Raw genomic sequence first — 15509 nt, 5'->3', positions numbered from 1 at the left:
GCCATTGTTGGTGCCTGCCGGCTTGTCAGTGTTGCCAGATCTTGGGAGAGAAACAAGCAACCAGGGCTATGGAAACAAGCCCAATAGAAGTGGTCGGTTATATATAGAGAAAGGCGACGTTTAGAGAACAAGCCCAAATAAGCAACTCCACTTTAGAAACAAGCCCAAAGTCGCGGCTAATAAGCGGACATGGCAAGTTCTCCCATCCTCCTGCATGCTGACGTGGGACATATCCCGCCTCTCATTGGTTGATGCTCTTTGTCAGTCGTGTCGGCCTTCTCCAGTTTTCTAGCATGCCAGATATCCAGTCCCAGCCTCAAACGAGGGGGCTCGTAGGCTTGTTCACACATGAGGACTCGTCATCGACTCACCTCCGACCCAAGGTGGCTCTCAAGATCCTCTGCGACTTCAAAATCGCAGTGAAAATCGTGTAATGTGAACTAGGCTTTACTTCCTCTCAATAGTCAAGGTTGATCATCTACTTGACGTTCTGCCAGGGCCACTAGATGGGACAAAAAAGTGTCCACGAATGAGGACAACCGGTCTGAGTTAAGCAGAATGAGGTATAAGGTCAACTAAACCCAAAATGAGATGTCCTCATGAGGACACAGGGTCTCAGGAGGATAATGAAGATGTATTTCTTTTTTTTTTAAAAGAAGATTGCAGTGTGTGTGTGTGTGTGTGTGTGTCACAGAAACATGCTGGGCTTGTCTCAACTGGAGTAAATGTTCTGCCAACAAAATGCTTGCATTTTTTTCTCTAATCATGTTTAAATGTTGAATGTTGAAGAGAAAAGCTGGGACAAAAAGCAGCTTTGAGGTTGCAATAGAAACACACAAACAAAGTTTGGGTGATTTGCAGATTTATTATTGGAGCTGCTATACGTTGTTATTAAATGTATGTTTTCCACCAAATTTAGCTCAGTTTTTACCTCGACAGCTGGATGACTCTGGGCCTGCAAATCATCCAAACCATCCCTACTGCTACTGTGAGCCCAGTGCAGCTGCATGGCACGAATCATAAAGACAAATTGATTCAAGTCAAATCAGCAAACTGATGAAAAGAGACTATGTAAACAACAAACAGCAGACGTGCTATATGATTTCATACTCGGCAAATGCATCATATTTAATGAGAGGATATGTTTTTTTGTTGGCATGGTGGTGCAGTGATTAGCATTGGTGCATCACAGTTAGAGGTCCTGGTTTGAACCCGGGGTGGGTAACCCTTCTGTTTGCATGATCTCCCTGTGTCAGCGTGGGTTTTCTCTCACAGTCCAAATACATGCAGGTTAACTGGCGACTCTAAATTGCCCTTACGTTTGAAAGTGAGCATAAATGGCTGTCTGTCTCTATGTGTCAGCCCTGTGATAGTCTGGTGACCTGTCCTGTTGTCGTGCACCCCGCCTCTTGCCCAACGTCAGCTGGGATAGGCTCCAGCCTTATTCTTTTAAAGGTTTTAAATGCTGTGCTTTGTGAAGCCAATCTGCCCTCGAGTGACACCAGAGAGCTCCTTCAGGTCCTGTAATACCAAACAGTGGTAATCATATGACACAACATACAAGCTGTTCTACATTCTCTACCTTTTGTTTGCATTGTTAGACGGGTGAAGTGCAAACCGTTCCCCTTTTTTTATCATTAAAAAAACCCAATTGGATGCAGTCACACCCGTCTTCCCAGGCAACCGCAATGACACGATGTCAATAATGAAAAATACTATGATTTAAGTAGATCAAGATTAAAAATGGTGGAAAGTAACTAAGAACATTTACTGAGGTACTGCAGCTATAAGTGTCATTTTGAGGTACTTGTACTTTACTTAAGTGTTTCCATTTTGTGCTACTCTATACTGACAGAAATATTTACTTCACTACATGTAAGTGATTGCTTGAGTTACTTCGTAGATTAATATTTTGAACAGTGTAAACACTGCAAATATCGGCCATTGCAGTGAGATAATTCAACTTCTTTTAATAAAAGTCAGTAGTTTAATGGATTTCCTGGAGTTAGGTGACATTTTTCTTGATTCAAAAACAGCAATCACTTATTTTTCAACATTCTCACCAATTTCGAAATGAATCTTGCAGCAAGTTGTTTTCTGTCAGAAACAGGTTGTTGTAATTTGACTAGAGTGGCAGATTTGTTCACTTATTTTACCAAAAAGCCATTTTAGGACTCAATATCTATTTAATGATGACTTTGTAGGATGGATATTTACTTGCAGTGCAAAACATATTATGATCATTAAGTAGTTGAAACCAGCTCCACCTGGATCAGCTCACTTTCAAATGCTTTTTATACAATAATGCAGGGGTGATAACAAAAACCCTTAAAAGGGGCTGTCCTGCATGATGACTGCCTCTTAATTTTGAGTATTCACACTGGTGTTAATACTTTTATTTTAGTAAGCTCGGTCTGTGCACTAGGAACAGACAACAAAACTAAATCTTGAGATCTCAGACGGTAGCTACGTTCAGATCTCTGTTCAATCAAAGTACAAATGTATGAAGGGAGTTTACCCAGTGTGGATTTATGAATGAACAAATACCAGTGACTGAGCCTACGGAAGGTCAAAGAACCAGCCCTGGAATAAAGCGCACAGTGATGAGTGAGGGCTTTATGATTTGTAAAAAAACTCAATGCACTATGATGTGCAGTATCTGACATGTGATGTGTAGATGCATTCATGTGCAACAGATCACCATAATCCAGAACTGGTGAAAACAAGTTGTAGTAAAGTTTGTCATAAAAAAAAAAGTAATGTGCCTCTCAATCGTATGCTGGCACCCTAAAATGGCATTCAGTCATCAAAATGATGAGAACCCCTGCTCTCTGTGGATGGTCAGATTGAAGAAGGTGTTAAACAGGCGATTATGGCCCTGACCTCTTATACACAAAGTTGTGACGTCTGCAGTGGTATTTTCTTGCCTGCCTGTATAGTAAGTTATCCTTTACAAGCTGTAATCAACAGGGTGCCACCTAATTAACTACTGTTTAAATGTAATAAATGCCTGTAGTTATTCACACAACACTGAAGTCTGTCCTGCAAAGACATGCCGCAGGTAACTCTGATCACCCCGCCTGCACGTGAAAGTATGTGTCCTGAAATAAATGGATTTCTATGAGGCCATCCAGCTGGAGCCGTGGCTGGGGGGCGTGCTTTAAGTGCGGTTGATCCAGGTTTCCTGTGTGTGGGTGTCTGTGCTCACTTGTTTGGGACAGTTCACGAGCAGGAGTCACAATGTCAGGTAGGCTTAAATTTACTTATATTGTATTTAATAAGAAAGACTGTAAGGTTGATGCTTGTCTCTGTTGACTTCAGATAGATTTTAAAGTCGTGGTAACTGAGTGCAACAGGGGTTTTGGGGGTAAAGTTTTCTGCCAGACAGCTTAATAAGAATAAGATAACCATATGGAGACAAAATCAAAATGCGAAGGCAAAGATAGTCCCAGCAAGGTGTATTTGATTTGTAGCTATGTAAAGAGGTTGCTATTGTCTCTAAGATTCATAGTGATGATAATTAAGATGTTTAAATCACATTTATTCTAACCTGATACTAACCATGCTTTTCCTGTGTGCAGGTAAAGAAGAAATGGTGCAGAAGGATTCTGCTCAGAAGACTGAGTGGTTCTGGAACAAGAAGGAAAAGAAGGATAAGGACAAGGTAGGAGCTTTATATGAATATGCTCAGGTAGTACATACCTGTGGTGTTCCATGTGTGCAGCTTGTAAAGGTGAAGAGAAAATCAAGAAGTGTGAGGGAGAATGTGTCCATAACATCAGACGTGCTCGTAGTGTGAATCTACTTGTGATTTTAGCTGTCTATATTTTGACAGCAAGGCCAAACAGTTGCCTCTCTGGTAAACCTGCTTTATCTTGCCCTCTTGCTGCCAGCTCTTCGGCACAATACACAGAATTCTTACTTCACGACTCAAACACAACCCTAAGACTCATCCAACACATGATTTTTGTCAAAGTCAACTTTTGCTTTCTTTTTAGGAACACTGCAAGGACAAGGGTGACTCTAAGGACAAAGACAAAAAGCACAAGCACAAGCACAAGTCTGGAGAGAAGAAGAACAAAGGTGAAAATAAGGATGGAAAAAAATCAGGCACCTCATCCTCTTCCTCATCTTCATCCTCCTCAAGCAGTGATGAGGTAGGCCTAATATTGTTTTCTTCTTTAAAGATCTCTTCCTAATTTATTTTTTAACATAGAATACCTTTACGCTAGTGAACTAGGCCTTAATGTGTTGGAGTTTTGAATCATCGGCTCATTTGTGCACTTGAACATCCACAACTGGTCTTTCCAGTAGTGCCAGTTTTGATCGGACGTGACACAAGACGGCCTCCTGTGTGTTTGTCATGTGCATTATATTTGTATGAATTATACATTTTCCATGGAGATGACTAAAGCAAAATGTCAACACTGCAGTCATGGTTTGATCAATAACATTAATGCTTCATCTTGGTGCCTATTATGTCTCATGCTGCTTCCACAACAAGAAGGAGCCGTAGCACTAAACATGTTTGTAATAATCCACTGATCCATTCAGTAACAACATTGTCCTTGTTATTTCAGGAGTGATGCTTCCTGGAGGACTGGACTGCCCTGTTCGCCTCTTATGCTCTGCTCTACTGACAGAATGACTGTGTGTGTGGTTGAGTGTGCGGTGGTACCACTTTTTCTTACTGTCCTTTCATTGTTGTCACCGAAGCATGTCGGTCTTCTTGTTTAAACAAATCTCCTGATCCATTAAAGATAATGTTCTGACAACAACATGCTTGCAGGATTTCCTTCTCTCCCTCTGTCAATTAAAGTGTTTTCTTCACCACAAGATGGCAGTGTTATCTCTTTTTTAAGTCAGTCAGTTTAAAGTCTATGGAGAAGATAAAAGCAGTTTTATTTTAAAGAGTGCACAGAAATAAATACAGATAATGTTGTTGTGTGTCACTGTAATTGAGTTCTTCCACTTTTTAAATTACAAAACAGAAATAGATTCTCTATAGATAAATAAATATTATAATTTCGTATCTTTTTTATATGGATTGGTGTCAAGTTATTATGTAGTTGTTTTGGACATAAACTATTGAGAATGTGTAATGGCTGCAAAGTACTCTATCTGACCTGAGACATCACAGTCAGCAGGTGTCAGTGAACCAGAGGAGGAATTATTTAGATCCTTGAGTAAAACCAGAAATACCAAAGTGTAAAAATGCTATAAAAGTTCAGCATTTAAATTCTCACTTAAACAAAAATAAAGAAGTCAAAAGTACTGTAAGTGTCGAGTAAAAGTGCTGATTTTGAAGGACCCTCTTCAGTAGCACCATTTTAAAATGTAGGCCTTGATGCACATTCATTTAAAATGCATGTAAAAATACATCATATTTAATGAGATTAATGTTGTATGGGAAAGATTTTAACCTGCAAAGTAACTACAACAAACAGATAAATGTATTGCAGTAAAGAAAGTACTGCATTTCCTTCTGAGGTGTAACAGAAATAGAAGCAGAGGACAGTTTAACTTGGAAATATTCAAGTAAAGTTCCTCAAAAATTGTATCCAAGTGCAGAACTTGAGCACATATATTCATAGTTACACAGAGTGTGTTGGTTCAGGTTGAACTGATCATCAAAAACAACAACAACAAAAATATCCTTGGAGAGAAAGTAAGGCATCTCAACAACTCCAAAATACTCGCTGCAGCACTAAACAAAGGATCGCTCGTTTACCTGACATCAATATTCCAGTTGTCGTGAACTCCAGCCTGGACTGACAGGAGAGGAAGATTACAACATTTAGCACTGAGGATCTCCTTCAGGTCTTTTGAATCTTTTATGGGGATGCAGAAAAAAAAAAGGAAAAATGGAGCGTTTTCAGAAGGGAATCAATAATAAATCAAGCATGCATCTTTCGTCAGCTGCTGAAGAGACCCAATTTAACCCATCCATCATGTTGAGACCTTTATTTTATTTTTGGGAATATAGTAGGGAGAAATCAGTGGATGATTTACAGCAACATTTTCTTTCACGTATGAGGGTTTATTTGTGCGAAAAGGGTGTGTCTCTTTGCAGAATGGCATGTTGTTGCTATCCTTTTGATATATTTCCTTACTGTTGTACATTGTCGTGACTTTGCACATTTGCTTCTGTTTGATGTTGTCTTGCTTCTGCCATCTGACTCGGAAAATCACTTGTGCCATCTGCAGTTGTGCGTAGCTTCTGGTAAATGGAAACAGCAGCAAACCTCTGTCTACACTGCAGAGCAGTTGAGGATATCATACAGGTGCAATCACCAGTAATGAAGCTTCTAATAAAAAACACTATTTTTTAGGGAAGGATACCAAACATTTCCTAGTTCCAGCTTCTCAAGTGTGAGTATTTGCAACTTTTCTTTATCTTGTACTCTACCGAAGTGAGTATATTTCAGTTTCAGAGCGTTGGTCCAACCTGATCCCCAGAAAAATGTTGGCATTGTACATTTCTGCAAACCACGGACACATTATATTTGCATGTTATTGTGTATTAGATGTGCTCAAACTTTCAATAACACTTACATTAACATGTGGCTAAATAACCTTAAATCTTAACCTGGTTTTGGGGGGGCACAATCCCAGGAAAAGCAGTGATACATCTGTATGAAACAACCACTTTTTGTGCCACTGTCCCTGCCGAGGGCTCGCTGCAAAACACCTACTGTAAAAAGCAGCTGGAAACACAGCAGTGACTCGTTAGAACACAGCCATTTTTGTTGTTTGCTGGTCTCAAATAGTGGTCAGACATAACATGCAATATGAAGAGGTAATTATTGGGGTTAAATAGTTATTTATTTTGCTGTTTTATGACAATTTTAAGACACTAATAATTAAAAGCAGAGTAAAGGATAATGAAAATAATCGTTAGTTGCAGCTCTGGTAAGTTAAATATGTAGCCAAAAATGAAAAGCAACAGCAACATATGCTACAAAAAGGGTATGCATGAATGCATTTCACAAACTGAACCTTATACATGCGGTGTCCCAGAGTGCCTTTAATTCAGAAATGCCTGAAGCTTTAAATGTCGTGCTCCATGAAGCCAATCTGTCCTCAGGTGACAGCAGAGACCTCCTCCAGGTATCCTGTAACACCAAACACTGTGAGCCGCTTCAGACTTTTAAGATTTGACCCGGTGCACTGGATGTTGTTTTCGCTGATGCAATGTGTTTGAATGCAGTATCACAAAAGTGGTGTGACCCTTTCAGGGAGAGGGCTGAGGGTGCATATGAGAAAAGTTCAAAGTTCAGACAGAAAAGAGAGAGTGAGTGAGGGATGAAGAAAGAGAGGGATGTGAAGGCCTCCGGGGCACGCTTAAGATCCTCTGTCTTGTACCTGATTTGTGTACAGTGACAGCTAAACATCTGTGAATTTCTTCCAACAGCTTCAGGGCAGAAGAAAAGATGGAGGGATAGATGGATGGATGAATGTGTTGATGTGTAGGACACTGCCCTTGTCACGTCTTTTCCAGTGATTTTCACTTTCTCAGAGTCTCAAAGATCAAATTAGGGGAGAAAATTCAGAAATACTTCAGTCAGAGTGTTTCTCTTTTGATGTTTGGATGCTTTTTTCGGTGAACAAACTGCGCTGCGACCAGATATAAGGTGAGGTAGAGAAGATAGAAGCAGCTGTTTAGTGCTGGGGTGAGCTGAGTGTGATCAGTCGATCAGAGCCTGAACACAGGTTGTTTGATGCAGTCTCCTCAGCTGGCTCTTTTAATCACTGCATAGTTCCTTTAGCCGACAGTCATTCCTAACAGTCACATTACTTTCTTGTTACAAAATGACATGCTATGCTTTGATTCTTTAGATCAACACATTCAGAAGAAGGCATTTTAGTTTGTTTCGCACACAAAGAGATGCCACTGTCTTCATACAGTTTGTCTGCGGTCTGTGTTGTTTGTGCCGTGTTTCTTTCCTCTGATGTGTGACAGACTTGAACTGTGTAACACACTCACCTGAGTGAAAGTCTCATCTGTGCTGCAGTGACGCTGCACTGATATTTACATTACAAATTATGAAAATGACTCAGAATGAAGGGCCTAATATAGAAACAACCATCAAAGAGGCTGATGAATTCTAGCAGCAATAAGGCAGGAATTTAAAACCCTTTTTCCTACACAGCAGAACTATGCAGTCTTGTGTCTAATATGCTATATTAATGATTATATATATAACTTATTATGTACTATAGAATGTTAAAAGTGCACATAGTCACTATAAAGAGTAGGTTAACAAATATATTCAATCCTATTCTATTTTAGTATTCTAAAATAGGAAGACCAGGAAGCAATGGGACCAGGAAGTCTCATTGAGATTGGAATCTCTTTTACATGAGAGACCTGGCCGAGGTATCAGCCAATCAAACCACTTTTAAAATGCAATAAATACAACATACAACACAAAAATCCACCATAAAACAACAACTATTAAAAACATAGTGGCCTCTCAAGAAAAACAAGCACATGTCTCTGTCACCACATTCTTTATGATGCCCAGTAGGAGAATGTTGTTTTCCCCAGATCTGATAAAAGAGCCCGGTCTCACTCGGAAGTCATTGAAATCCGGCGCTTAGGCAGTGACTTGCGGCATCAGAAACCAACAAAAAAAAAGGCATCCTTTAACATCGGCATGATATGTGGCCGGTTGCTGTTATAGTTTAACTGCGCCAGCGGCCTCAGGGGGAAATGTGGTGGGACAAGGCTCAAAGTTACGGTGGCTAATGTCCGACTGAGGTGGGCTGAAGGGGTCCAACAAACACCGACTTTGACCCGAGAGAGCGGTGCTTGCGTACTGTAAAATTCTAAAGCCAAACCCTGTTCTTAACCATGTGCTTTTGTTGCCTAAACTCAACCATGTGTGTTTGTTATTGAAGGAAAAATGGAGGAGGTTGCATGCATATCCTCCTGAGACCCACATTACATTTGGAGTTTACAGCACCTCATGCTTATGCTGAATTTAGACCTGTTGTCCTCATTCATGGACACTTTTTGTGCCATCTAGTGGTAGTAAAATCACAATACACTAATCCATATAAAAAAAAGATGGCTGCCATCACTGCCAAGTCAGTCTGCAGCCGATCCCGTCACAAAAGTGGATGAAGTACAAAACCTGCTCACATTTAATGATTCACACTTGTTTATTTATGATTAATAATGTTTGTAGTTTGATATGCCAACAGATTTTACAAATTTTGGAAACGGTAACAAGCTAAGACGCTTTCAATTAAAAAGTAGGCTACTCACTAGAAGATATTGGGAATTCATCATTAGCTCATTTGAGGACATTGGGACTTAACAGGACTTTATTATCGTCTACAATGATTAGTTTTTTATACTTATCAGATCCTACTAATCCTAAATAGCTAGGAGAGATTAAAAATGCATACCAAACAAAAGCTGAGATCTCAGGAGGATATACAATATGTCACTGTAATAAATCACAGACAGAAAAGTAGCTTTCACAAGTTTTTTTCTTAGGATTGAAAGTAAAACTTATTTCTAAAATAAAAGTCAATCTTCACTTTAACCTTCTTAACTAGAGTGGCAAAATGTACATCACATGAAAGCTTGTCATCAGTCCATTTACCCAAGAACTTGTATGAACGCAGTCTTTTAAATGAATTTATACCGTCAGAAGTGAAGATGCTAAAATCATCGAGCAACTCTCCTGTCTTATTTTAAATTATTCTATTCTGGCCGTCGTTGTATGATCGCGCCACAGGAGGGCATGAACGTCTCTATCTCTGCCTGTCTGTCTCTCCCTCTTTCGTCTGGCGTCAGCGGTCTCCCAGCAACAGCCAGGCTCGAGCTCATCTCAATCATCCGCCGCTGAGCGCCGTCAAGCCGCACTGACACACTCAGACTGAAACAGGAAGCATGGTAGATTTTACCTACAAAATAAAAGCACACCGAATTCAGGTGTGTTCTTGCAGTCTTGTGTACTGTGGTCCAGTTCTGCTCATACTGGCTGACTAGACTGGAGACTGTCTTCTAGTGTGTGTCACCTTGGAGAGGAGGAGACTCACATTTAAGCTCAACTGTTTGTTAAATAAAGTTTTTTTCTAACTCTTATTGACTTTGCAAAAATAATTTCACTAGACTAAGTTGCTTGCCTATTCGTTTTTCAACCGTCATTGTTGAGAAATTATAGGCAAGGCTACATGAATGCAGGGAAGTGCCAGGAGCGCACGCATATACAAGCGGACTGCTTCAACCCTGACTGACGGTCTGACCGTCTTTTGTCACCTCGGGACAATTCTCTGATGTTTTATTTTGAAGAACACCTATAGGAAGTGGTATTGTTGGCAATGCTGTGGAATTTGCTCCCAGGTCCGCTCAGCCGCAGCAGAACGGCCGAGAAACCATGGAGCGCAACAAGACGCGTTGGAGAGACTCACCAAGCGGACGGAAAAAGTGCCAGTTTCTGAGCTGTCTGTAAGTCACTTTCAGCGACAGTCGACAGATTTTGCTTCGCCAGTAGGTGGACATTGAGTTTTCCTAAGCGTGCGTAAATTGACTGGAGAGGTCTAGGAAAGAAAATAGTCTTGGAGTGACCAGCAGCTACCAAAGAACGGGAGGAAAGGAGGAGTAAAAAAGCGCTCGAAGGAGGGACGAGTCCTCGTTGGACAGAAATGTACTCTGTCTCATTATTTCACACTCATTTGGACATTTTATGTGTTTTGGGGGAAAAGTCGCTGGTGTGCGTTGCGTAAAACCCCCAGACTGCTTTCATGTCTCATTCCGTTAGGAGGAACAGTTACTTATCTCCAAGGAAAGTGTGAGCGGAGCTGAGATTTCTGAAAGAAGGAGGCACTGGGCTAAAACTGAGAAGCAGACACTGAACAGTTACGAACCATGGTGAAGTTTCATAACTCGGACCTATGGATAGCCTGGATGGTCATTTTCTGCATGGAGGGTAAGTTGTGTAACTTCTGTGGCTGTCCTTAACTCTAAGCACGGTGCACCTTTAAATAATAATAATAATAATAATAATAATGATTATAATAATAATAATAATAATATAGGGAAAAATATGTCAAAATCCTTACATATTTTCTGTCACGTGTACAAATCATTATTACAATACATCTGCATCAGCACTGCAAAAACAGATGTATTCGGAATTAACCTCTCCTCTCCAAGAGCGCGTGCCACATCCATTTGATCCCCCCTCCTCCTCCTTAATACTGTATGTTTGGATCAAGCTGACAAATCCCCGGCATTTCCACAAAAAACTAAAGCACCGATTTAGGATGACTTTTCCCCAGTAGTCGCCATGTCCTCTCTCCCCAAAAGCACTTTTGATTGAGCACATCTTACCCATAATGCGCTCTGCGGTGCCTGATACCGCTCGGTCGCCTCGCTACAATTACAGTTTCATTTCTTTTTTATTTTAACTCATGCAACCACCACCGATACACATTAAAACGTTGCACAGTTGGAGAGTCTGTGTTTAGAAGAGAAAAGGTGCAGACGTTTGAGGGCTGCGCTGGTACCCGCCCGATTAACGTGAAGCATGGTGACCAGGCAGCTCAGGAGAGGAAAACCCCAAAGGAGCATCACTGTATAGGCTCCTATAATTCTCCCATGGGGACTTGTATGTGTACTGTTTATGTGTGTTTGTGGTACTAAATAGCAAGCCCATGACCTTATTTTACTTCTTAGCCCAGCTTTGATATCAGTAGTCCAACAATACAACTATCTGGAGTGACTGGAAGTTTGTCTTTGTTGTGTAACACAACACCCACAAAATATTGAAACTTACAATTTGTGTGAGATATTTGTCAAGCAAATTTATATAAATACTATCAGAGGTTTCAGTTCTGGGAGAGCATTTGGAGATAAAGTTCAAAACTCACAAGAATAGAAAAGCCATTACAGAAAAGATTAATGACACAGTAAATGAGCATCATTTGCAAATGTATTCATGCAAATGTGATGCAGGCCGATGAATAATGATGTTTAAAATGCACAACAAGGCTGGTAAATAGCTTTAAGTTGAAGATGTATGGGTTCATAGTTTTTATTTTCTTTTGCATAGCGTACAAATGTTTATCAGAAAAACAGCAAAGCAGGGCAGAAAAATGCTCGACAGTGGCAGCCAAGTCCCCTCAGAGCCTCATGTCAGGACACAAGATGCATTTCCACTGAACCATGCAGGCACACACACACACACACACACACACACACACACACACACACACTGGCCTGACATGTCAAATTGGACAGAACAATTGTGTGAGATTGAATTTAGTCCTGATTGCCCAGGTGTTTCACTCTGCTGCTCTCCTGTTTCGCTGTGTACCTCTGGAGTGAGTGGCTGTATAGTGTCTTGTCAGCTTTACTCTGGGTTACACACCAGACACACACAGTCAGGCTTATTAGATTTAACCATTCTGACCCTTTCTATGATAAAATGGTTTGCTTCACATGTGAGTCATACGTTCATCCTCAGCCATCCCAATAAGTGAAGGTTCGAGTCGACAAATGACTTTATAGACAGAACAAACTGCTCAGTGTGTACGAGCTCAGTGGCTCTATTAACGAGCCAACTTGTTCAGAAAGAAGCTGCATTCGCTGGACAGTTTTTCTTCCTCTTGTGTCTTGGTGGGTAGCTGCCAGTGTTTCTATAAATACATTCTGATGCAGCAAAGTCAGTATTGATTGTGGTTGCTTGTTTTGGCTGCATGTACTGACCTCCGCTTTTTGCATGTCAGACAGAGTCACTAGATTGTTCTGATCTGTTTGTTAAGTCAGCGGACACCGGATTGTTTTGGGTTATTAATACACAATGAGGCCTGAGTAGTTTGATATATATCACACATATGCACATGTTTGACAAAATCTCTGGAAGCTTTATGAAAAAAAGTGTGTTTTTTGGCTTGAATGCAACCTACGTGTGGGTTGGTAATTGTTTGCTGCTGTGGATGCACACTAAACAGTTAAAAAGAAGTGAAAAGAGGAAAGTTTGGAAAAGCAGAAAACTATGAGCAACTATGACAGCAGGAAGTCAAATTCATAAGTGGCCCGGACAGGCGTCAGCCACTGCCAAGTCTGTACTTTAAGCATTAGTTAAAGGACATGTCATGTCCCTCTCTAACCATCAACCCTCCCAAGTCACGCATAAATATTGTATCCTTTTCTTTCAATTAGAAAGAGGCATCTTGCAGCTATATAGTCAAGAAAAGCTGGGCTGTTCAAAGCTTTAAACGTTTGGAGAAAGTTTGTGTCAGTTAGAAGAATAAACAGTAGAGGCTCTATGCTAATAAACGGATTGGTTCTGCTGTTGTCACAACGAACCCCCATGGCGATACCAATACAGAGCCGCTCTGTCCATGATGCTCTGATTTAACGATTCACCCAGAACAACCCTCAAGGGTGTTGCAGGGACTGATCCGGAGGTCCAATCAATTCAGCAAATTAAATTCAAGTGGAGGTGGTGGCTCTGAACTTTTGAGAAACCACTGTTGTTTGTTTTGGCTGTCTGCATAATAGATCTTGTAGAGCATTTCAAATTTGCATACATTGAAATGTTTGTATTAGCCTCCGGGCTTCCATCCCAGTGTCCTGTATGTTTGAAATGAAGAGTCCAGTGAGGATGAGGAGCGCTCGAGCATAAATAAGAAAGACAACATGGAGTGTTTCTTAAGCTCATTGACATTCAGAGCATTCACGTCTGCATCAAAGCTGAACTTAGACCAGCTCCCTTCTCCACTTTCTCTGTGAGCTTGTTAACCTTTGAGGATCTGCTCAAAGTACCGCTATGAAATTATGTAGCAAGCAAAGGTAAAAACTGGGCTGAATGTGGTGGAAAACCTAAATTTCATGACTATATTGGAAAGTACAGCAGGTCCAATTGTATCTGCAAATCACCAAAAGCATGTTCGCCTGTGTGTTTCTACCCTGCCTTGTTTTTTCAGTTAATTTCCCTCTTCAACATTTGCAGGTAGTCAAAGATAATGAGGGATGAGAGGGAGCAGAGTGATAAGAGCTTTGAAAAGATTAGATAAATGTGGTGGAGAGAGCTGCACAGCTTTGTACATACTCTCAGTTTTTGTAACCTCAGGTGATCTTGCGGTTTAAAAAAATGTAATGCACCTAGGATCCAATTTAGAGCATGCCTCTCAATGTAAAAATCCTGCTAATGCAGAATGCATATGATAAAAAAAAATCCTGTCTGTGTCAGTTTTATCTGATAAGTAGCGCTTTCCCCCCCTCCTCTTTCCGCCTGCTGCTAAAAAGGAGCAGCTGGAACAAGAGTGTTGGACAGATGGAACTTTCCACCTCGATTATTTTTCTCACTAAAAATAGCTTCTCAAAAAATTAAAAGACCTCTGGGACCGCTTGCAAAGTGCATGTGCGTGCGTGCATGTGCGTGTGTATGTTTGAGCGACAGAGGCACGGAGAACTTCAGACGACGGGGTCCTCAGATGATGGCGGCGGCAGCCATCCTGGGAGTGTGAATGAATAAATGATGGGCAGATATTTGGAGGAAGAGAGCGCAGCATTCGCCCAGTCCCACGGTCTCTTAAGCACACATTAAACTAGGCCCCAAAGAGTCCACAGGCTGCTCTGCTGCACGGCAGTTGGCCAAGCATCTGGGGCAAACATCTGATGTGGTCAGTTCACAGAGGCTGGGGGCTTTGAGGATTTTGGGGTTGGTTGTACCTTTAATCAGAGTGGCGAATGAGAGAATCATGAGTGAATCAAGAGCGTGTAGGGAGCAGGGTGATGCTGTTGATGCCGAAATGTGATCGTTTGTGCTTTTTAACTGCATTTGGGTTACATGATTAAAAAGGGTGTTGGGGAAGTAGGGTGTCACTTATCAAAACAGGAGCTGATCTGGAGACAGGCAGTGCGCTTGTCAGACTTGTTTTAGATTCAGGTTTGTCATTTATAACTCTTAAAGTGGCAAACACTTTACTTTCCGGTGAAGGTTCAGTCTTTTTAGATGAGCCGTTTTGTCAGCGCTGTGTTTTTCTCGGCAGGGAAATTGTGTAAATGAAGCATTTCAACTTTTATTTTTTGACACTGAAGACACTTCATCAGCGATCAAAGTGCAGCGAAAATGAGCCGCAAGATTATTGCCCTGAGCAGCCAGATAACTTCTCTATGGATTAAAAGTAATACTTTCCCTATTGTGAAAGCTGATGTTAGTTAAGAACACCTCCACTTTATAACTTAAGCATGAAAAATGAATCTTTGCTGTCCCACAACAGTGCTTTGTATGGTTGGCGAAGAGGAAAAAGTATAAAGCTAAAAAAACACACGACAAGACCACAAAACACAACTGAATCGACGTGTTTTATGTGTGTAGAACAGTGTCTTTGTCCATAACACACTGTGACAGATGTACCATTTGGACGAGACCATCTTTTAGCTTGATTTTCCTTTCGTGTGTGTGTGTGTGTGTGTGTGTGTGTGTGTGGGTGTGTGTGTGGAGAGAGCCTTGGGCTTATACATAGTGTGGGTGTGTGTG

At 41.0% G+C, this 15509-nt stretch overlaps 2 protein-coding genes across 4 annotated transcripts in view; both read left to right on the top strand.

Annotated features, from left to right (window-relative positions):
• Positions 1-3181: 3181 nt before the first annotated feature.
• LOC126399299 (uncharacterized) lies at positions 3182-4778 on the top strand. Its single transcript, XM_050059132.1, has 4 exons — positions 3182-3247; positions 3582-3664; positions 3999-4157; positions 4581-4778. Exons 1-4 carry the CDS (start codon positions 3241-3243, stop codon positions 4584-4586), a joined length of 255 nt encoding a protein of 84 aa, XP_049915089.1. The 5' UTR covers positions 3182-3240; the 3' UTR covers positions 4587-4778.
• Positions 4779-10383: 5605 nt separating this feature from the next.
• igsf11 (immunoglobulin superfamily member 11) overlaps positions 10384-15509 on the top strand; it is a 120167-nt gene continuing 115041 nt past the window's right edge. For all 3 annotated transcript variants that reach the window (XR_007570860.1, XM_050059063.1, XM_050059051.1), the window contains exon 1: positions 10384-10946. Coding sequence is in view for 2 of the 3 variants with exons in the window: in XM_050059063.1 (XP_049915020.1) it covers positions 10886-10946 (61 nt within the window). In the remaining variant the exon portion in view is untranslated. The remainder of the gene's footprint in view (positions 10947-15509) is intronic.

Source organism: Epinephelus moara, chromosome 2 (assembly GCF_006386435.1).
Source record: "Epinephelus moara isolate mb chromosome 2, YSFRI_EMoa_1.0, whole genome shotgun sequence".
NCBI lineage: Eukaryota > Metazoa > Chordata > Actinopteri > Perciformes > Serranidae > Epinephelus > Epinephelus moara.
The sequence above is the reverse complement of the archived record's forward strand: the minus strand, read 5'-3'. Positions and strand labels throughout refer to the sequence as shown.

What these genes read in the sequence shown, in the direction of transcription:
- LOC126399299 (XM_050059132.1), top strand. An exon ending in AAAAGAAGGATAAGGACAAG is followed by an intron (nt 3,665 to 3,998) that starts GTAGGAGCTTTA and finishes CTTTCTTTTTAG; the next exon opens with GAACACTGCAAGGACAAGGG.